This window comes from Pygoscelis adeliae, unplaced genomic scaffold (genome assembly GCF_000699105.1).
Source record: "Pygoscelis adeliae isolate BGI_AS28 unplaced genomic scaffold, ASM69910v1 Scaffold10, whole genome shotgun sequence".
Lineage (NCBI taxonomy): Eukaryota > Metazoa > Chordata > Aves > Sphenisciformes > Spheniscidae > Pygoscelis > Pygoscelis adeliae.
The window spans coordinates 648,656-656,190 of NW_008824053.1; the positions used below are offsets into that span (position 1 = coordinate 648,656).

The 7,535-nt window shown below is 42.5% G+C and overlaps 1 protein-coding gene across 1 annotated transcript in view; it reads right to left on the reverse strand.

The window, feature by feature from the left end:
* LOC103925087 (pancreatic alpha-amylase-like) overlaps positions 1 to 6,690 on the reverse strand; it is a 7,990-nt gene extending 1,300 nt beyond the window's left edge. Inside the window, exons 1-9 of the mRNA XM_009333732.1 lie at positions 6,523 to 6,690; positions 4,812 to 4,958; positions 4,326 to 4,523; positions 2,745 to 2,975; positions 1,703 to 1,836; positions 1,493 to 1,615; positions 1,278 to 1,377; positions 945 to 1,066; positions 710 to 835 (exon numbers count right to left, since the gene is read on the reverse strand). Coding sequence (XP_009332007.1) covers positions 710 to 835; positions 945 to 1,066; positions 1,278 to 1,377; positions 1,493 to 1,615; positions 1,703 to 1,836; positions 2,745 to 2,975; positions 4,326 to 4,523; positions 4,812 to 4,958; positions 6,523 to 6,690 — 1,349 coding nt within the window. The remainder of the gene's footprint in view (positions 1 to 709; positions 836 to 944; positions 1,067 to 1,277; positions 1,378 to 1,492; positions 1,616 to 1,702; positions 1,837 to 2,744; positions 2,976 to 4,325; positions 4,524 to 4,811; positions 4,959 to 6,522) is intronic.
* Positions 6,691 to 7,535: the final 845 nt, after the last annotated feature.

Genomic DNA, 7,535 nt, shown 5'->3' on the forward strand with positions numbered 1-7,535 from the left:
TCCCTACCAAACCCCAGTTAGCTTTTTCAGACTATCCCATTACAAGTTCTCGGAAATGTCTCTGTTAGTAACCTGTTTTTTAAGGAGCTTAAAGGTACTTGAGAAATGCCAGATTCCACGCAGATATTGTATTCCTGACATCACGGTACCCTAGAAGAACATACCAAAATAGCCTAAAGAACTGTCAGCCCTAATAAAACTCCTCTCAAGTCTTTGCAGGATGTCCAAAAGGAACTGTTGTTATGGACTGCACAGTAGGCTGGAAGACTGAGAACTCAACCACTACATCCTTCAAATTGCTCCTCACCCCAACCAACTCCTAATTACTACAGATCTGACACACTCCCGGTCTCTCAAGTCATGTCCCTCTCGTGTACAAGATTGAAAGACAGTTTTTAAAACTGCCACTTTTGGACCATATCCCTGAGCCACCAAGTTCCCTCGTTTCTGTAATTTCGGACGTTGCTGGCTGACCATGCTCTTCAGTGATACAGCCAACTCCAGGAACTGGGCAATTAGCAAGAGCACAGTACAAGGTCTAACCTCGGACAGTGAAGAGTGCTCCTGGGAGAGTGGAGAATGCTAAGTTTCAACTGCCAACAACCGAGACAGAGGAAGCATCTGTTACAAAGCTCTGTTGGAGCTCGCAACACCTTAAAAGCTTTCTCTGATAACTAGAAGAATTGTAGTTTATTCCTCTCTTACTTACCAGTCATCATTATTAAAAACGATGAAGCCTTTATTACCACGGCCAAAAGCTACTTGATTGCTGCCGTTGTCCCACCAGTTGGAGAAAGGCTGACCGTCCACCACGTTACGGAAGACAACCATGTTCCTGGAAAGGCAAGGAACGGCTGTCACGGTGGCTGCAAGAGCTCTAAAGCCACGAGGAACACAAAGCAAAAGCATCTGCTTTTGCTTCTTCCTTCTCCACAGGGTCCTACTTTATTTGACGCCAGCGATGTTCACAAACCCAGCCGTTGCCACAGGTAGTGTCTGCGTTGATTGTAACAGGCTTTGTTGATCCATCCGAGTTACTCGGCGGTCCGATCCAGTCGTTGACGTCCTGCAATTAAAAAGAGAAGTTTAAAACTTCTTACTGAAAACGCAGAGAGCCTATCTGGAGAGAAAAGCCAGGCGGAGCATCAAATTTCCGCCTGCTAGAGCCAACGTGGGACAGAGAAATCACTTAACACGTTTAAGTGCGCTGGACTGCTTCTCTGGCCCTGTTCTGATCCTCACTCACCACGAACGCCTCTTCAGCATGACACGCTTACCCGTCCATTTACAAAAGATCTTGGCCAGCGAAAACTTGACATCACACGCGTGAACCCATACGGATGAGCAAGCATGAAACCAACTGCCATTTTATAAAGCCTGTTCGTTAGAGAAAGAAGTAATGAGACGTGGAAAGACAAACCCTGCCAGGGAACCGACAGGCAAACAAGCAAAAGGAAGAAGCATCATCACCCAGACAAGCGCAATCCCTTACCTGGGGTCCCAGAAGGTTAGAATGGAAGCTCCGCCGGCCCCGTGACCCCGCTGGTTGTCGTGATTATCCACAAAGACCAGGGCTCTGTCGGAAGGCACAAAGCCCCACCCTTCGCCCCAGTTCCTAGCCAAAAACACAAAGACTTGAAGCTACCCTGGCAGCCGGCGTATCCAGCGTATCCCGGGTAAGCCGCACCATCGTCATCCTTACTTCAAGTAGGCCATCTTTTCTCCGTTCCACTTGCGGATCACTGTCCCCAGTTTTGCACCGTATTTGAATTCTGTCACTCGGCCATTTCCAAAGTAGTCACTGCCTTTGATCGGCTCGCCGCCCAAGTCAATTACCTGGTAGAGGAAAGATAGAGCATTCCTTTCTACTTATAAAACCAAACAAGTAAAAGGCACTGCCCTAGACATTGGTTTAAGGAAGGGGCACTACTTAAGTTAAGTATATTATTTGGCTTACTTGCAAAATTGTATTTAAAGCTATCTTCTTCATCTCAGCCTAGCTGCGAACTTGTTTTCCATCTCCATCCTCAATCTCCTTACACTGATTGATCACTACAGCATAATTAAGGCTTGGGCCGTACCAACTTTATATTTAGTCCAGTCACCAACGCCCCTGCTTCCAGCACATGGGCAACCTCATTTCACTCTGTAGCTAAAGAATGTTTCACTATTTGCCCTAGACCTTGCAGGCAACATACTGATTTAGTAAAACATGTCTAGCAACTTTAGCTTCTGCTGAATGAAGCCAACAATTACCTGCTTCTTAGGTCTGGTTAGGATTTGTTATTCAAACGTAAAACACAAATACGGAATGTCAAGTAACAGTGGTTATGCCATTGGAAAACAAAGTTTCAGACCGTAATCACCATTTATATCTTCTGTTGCAATTTATTACCCAGAATTTAAAATTCAGGGAGTGAAATCTCTTTTTTAAACCAACAGAATTTTTACACTAACTTCGATGCAGTAAATTTCATCTCAGGCAAAATTTCCAGGTTACCTACTTCCAGAAGGTCCAAACCAACTGGGGCATTTTGCATGTCAATGACCATGTCAATGTGGGCAGATTAGATATTTGTAAATTATGGTTATTAAATCTCGATGACAATTTTCTATAGATCTGGAGTCTGAAAGCCGCTTGGGCCCAGCTCAAGCAAAGCATCGCTTCCAGCGTGGGACTGAGTCTATAACTATGCCTGCAAGAAATATGTTTGTAAAGTACAATTAAAAAAAATAAAGATTACCTCCTGGTAAATGAAAGGTTTTGTTCCTGCAGAAAACCATCTAGTATTTAGATCTTTCAGCTTGTCTAAAATCGCCTTCAGATCCCCAGGCCACATATGCTTGGCAGCATCAATCCGGAAGCCTGCTACGCCAATATCAATGAGGTAGTTCATGTACTCGGCAACTTTTGAGCGTACGTAGTCCTTCTCCAGGGCCAGATCAAGAAGGCTAACCAAGCGGCAGTCTCGGACCTATATAAAAATTCTGAAATGAAACATTTTTCACCTAATAAGCTAAATGTAGTGTTCTACATACACTTTGAATTCTATTATCTACATCACAATGCCAGAATAAAACCTTCACTAGCCATTGTTCTCCATGCATGTCTTTGCCTTGGACAGTTATCTTGGGCAGTCATCTACACAAAAGGAGCATTAAGAAGTCCGCATTCACCCAGCTTACACAGCTGTAGGTGCTGAAGGATTATAACAGAAAGTCAAACCATTAAATCTATAACCAGCTTTTTAATGCAAGTATAGGGCAAAAACATGAGAAATCATTTTTACTCCATTGTATTAAGGAACAGATTCATTACTATTTCAAATGCACTCATTTCTTCTCTGATGTAGGAAAGTTTTCTAGAAATTGTATTTCTAAATCTTTTAAAAATCTTGAGTTATTGTAGCCTTACGAAACATTAAACTTTTGTTTTCTGTCCCCTTTTTGCCTTTGTTTCCTGTAAATACAAAATGATGGGCATGGATTTTCATCAAAAGAATACTTTAAACATACACTGAATATACTGAAATGCTTTTTTTAATAACTCTTTCGATGGGTTTCCATGGCTATGCACATCTGCCTGGAGAGAGCAAGGTACATCAGCCTGTGTTGCAAACTGTACTAAAGAATTGGCTATAAAGATGCTCCTTTAGAACTGCTCAAGAATTCAGGGACATTTAGAGTCTCCCCTTCTTCTGCCCTTTCTCCAAAACCCCTCTCCCCTCAACTTACATTCAGGAAAGATCAAATGCTTTTGAAAGGCATAAGACATTACTCAAGACAGACAGGTATTTATAAAATAATTTTTCATTCTGTGGTAGTTTTAAAGTCCTGACCTCGTAATCTGATATAGAGGAACAGACTCACTCTTAGGAAGAGAAATCTCTAAACAGAAGGTTGAGTCTCAAGATTTTAGCATTACTATTTTTCTTTATGAAATCCTAATCTCTCTCTCCTGACACTGAGACCAAAGAAAACTTCCAAATCACAATAAAAGGCAAAAAATAACTCCTTTTTTTTTAAACATAAAAAACCCACACAAGATAATCCCTAAATAGATTTTATGAGCTTTAAAACTGTCTTTATAAAGTACCTAAGCACATTTGTCTAAATCTCAATTTAAGCCGTTGGCTCAAGCAGAGCTATCCTTTTAAGAAGTGGTGTTCCTGATAGCAACTCTGACCTCTATTATCAATTTGGATGGTTTCCCATGAGGGTTTTTGTTTTGTTTTTAAAAAAATGTCTGACAGTAAAGGGGAGCAAAGAAACCCCAGGCCAGGAACAAATGTTCATGAAAAATATATTTATATTTCTAGGTTTACCTGAGATATATCATGATAATTCTCAATGTCTCCACTTCTAGATTTACATTTACCATCATTAAAGTCCCAGCCAGAATATGGCACAGCGGGAAAATCTTCAGTCTTTGCATTGAAATAGCTTCCACAAGTAGCATGGTTGCCAGCACCAGCATTAGCTCCGCACATATGGTTGATTACTGCGTCCACATAAATACGTACCTAGAGGATAGTATTCACATTTCAATTTGAGAAAGCTACTTCCCACGGCACCACTAATTAACGTTCTCTCTTTCTTACCTCCTGCCCTATCCCCCTATTTCTGCTTGCTTGCAATCATTTGAAATATTTCTCTTTTATTAACATATAGCAATGGTGATACAACATGCATCTCAACAGGCAGACCCCCCCCCCCCATCTTCTCTCCAGTGCTACCACGTCTTCCCTTCTAAATTACCAGGTGTCTATATCCTTGCATTGTTAACACCAGAAGGTTTTCAAAGCACTTACTCCAACATTGTTGCACCTGGTCACCATGTCTCTAAATTCAGTTTCATTCCCAGATCGTGTGCACAGCTTGTAGCTGACGGGCTGGTATCTTTCCCACCATGGTTGCCAGGGGTCAGTAATGATAACATTTTCATTTGGAGGTGAAATCTGTGAACAAGATGGTGTCTTTTGGCAACAAGATACTGATAATGGTTTACTTGTTTGCCCAGCATCGTTAGAGAAAGAACATAATAATAGAAAATCGGGTCCCTTTCACGCTCACAATACCTAACCCACGTAGATCCTCAGTATCCTCTGCTTACACTGTAGTGGGCTGGAAATAAAAGACTTAGGCCTGAACCTTCAGCAGGTAGAAACATACTATAAAAATGATGTCCATGGACATAGTGTCCTAATTAGCTTCATGAACGCAGGCCTCAAAGATCAAAAGAAGGGCCTGAAATCAGAAGGACTAGGTCAGTAGAGATAGCCCAGAATCAGGAAGGATCTGGCTGCAGAACAACTGGCGTAACATCCTGCCCTTAAAATTGACCCGACTTCCCTTTTTTGTAATGTTTTGGATAAAAGCGTTCTTGACGTGAGACTTGTCACAGCTTCCAGATAAGCTATACCTCTTCCTTTTATAGACTCTTCCCAGGATACTTTTCAGGCAACTAGCTTTTCCTGCTACCTCCAAGTCTCTGGGCACAACCACCTGATCCCACCCTTTCCCACAAAGATCCCTGGGCTGCAGCCTACTTAGCTGCCACACCTTTGCGACCAGCTCAGCAAGCCTGCACCTAAAAAAAGCTTGCTTTCTGAGACCCTGTCAGAGCATGGATTAAAAAGATATCCAAGTGTATACCGTAGTCTGAGAAATCAGCTTAAAATCAATCAGGCCTGTGTGCCTGGAAAGAAGGTTGCAAAGAAAAGATGTATTATTTGAAAATTATGGGAAAGTTCTCACTCAGGCCAACTTGCAAACTCCTGGGCTACAAGAGACAGGCAGCCTTCTCTCACCATTTTTTCCTGAGCAATCCGACAAACAAACTGAAACAGTTTAATAGGTGACTGCCCTCCAGCCGTACCACCCCAGCCGTCTGACACTACTGGTTCCACAGGAACACGTGTCTGTTGTTCAGACGAACAGATTCGCATCGACACACCTCCACCAGAACCTGTGTTCGGATCACTTCTGCCTGCTCACCCCAGGTTCCTGCAAAGACGGGTCTCTTAACGGCTTACTCTGACACTAGGCTTGACGGAGAGAAACTTGCCCATTTGGGTGAACACAATTAGCAGCCTTTTATATTTCTTTGTTTAAAACCTTCAGTACTTGGCTATTCTCTTTGGGAGCCCCTTTTTTCAGTCATAGTTTCATTTTACGTTTATCTAGCCCTTAAGAGCTTCCCTTGATTTAAATAATATCAAGCAGATGAATGTCGGTTACTCTTCACAGCAGTAAAAAAAAAGATTTAGCCAGTGATATGCAATTCTAATTCATCTAAATGTAATAGCACAGCGCGCAAAACAGGCACTTTGGAGCGATGAAATAAATTCATGCTTACATGATGACGGCTGAAGAATGTATTTGTCAGCATTTACTACTTCCATTACCAATTTCTATTTTTCTTTCTCAGTACCTGTCCTTTGGTGAATTAAACATTTTCTCTGAAAAACAAATTATCATCTATGTAGCAATTTTACTGCCTACTGATAAGAACAGACATACCTGAACTCCTCCAAATCCATTAGGAGCTAAATAGCGTTCACACTCAAGAGCAATATCGGCCCAGTGCCATTCAAAGAGATGCACAATAGACGTCCTCCCAGAGAGAGTGTTAGGGTTGTACTGCGCCCAGCAAAACCCTACTGCTGCGAGCAGGAGGAGGACTTGCATGATGCCTTCAGTGCAAGGCTGTGGTCTCTCCGCTGGCAATTTATACTCCTGCAAGATGACAAAGTTCCTACTGCAGCTGTCAAAATTCACACAGATCAATGCTATCGGTTATTATTTGGCTAGCTAGCTCGATACCGTTCTTCTGTTTTGTTTTTTCCTGGATTGCCCAACAACTGAAGATAAAATACCTTTTCGCAATGATTATACATTATCATAAGCCAAGCGGTCTGTGAGCAGCGCACCTCAATTCAGAATTGTACACTTTCCAATCACGGAAACAAAGATACTTTATCAAAAGTATTCCAAACCATAACACATAGACCCACAAAGGGGCCTCTGGAAGGTAAAAGGAAAGGGAGGTGATTAAAAGACAGCTGGAAATCTAACAGCTCTAGGAGAATGAATGTGTTTGCCAGCATGCAGAGGCATCTAGCTCTCAGGATTAGCCCGAGCCCAAACCAAGGTAGCTGATCAGCCACTCTCGGTCAGTAACAGATGTATTACACAACACGTCGTGGGTCTTCACCAGGTGAATCACACCGGTAACTAGGAACTGACCCCTTTTCATGCCTGGAGTTTTTCTAGCATCATTGCCCAGTCCCTGCTAGGAACTGTTGGGCTTTCTTCACACGGTCGTGCAGAGCAGCTGTTGCTCTACCTGACTGAAAGCGAGCAGAGCTGCAAGTGTTTTCCTCTCCAGCAGAGACTCTGCATAAGGTTTCGTCTCACTTTAAATGACCAACGATTCATCTGAGTCAAGGAAGGCAACCCAAAATCAGGCGTAAAGTGATACTGCAGATGAGTTTTAGCTGCCTCACATAAAACTGAATTAGAAAGCCAGAGCT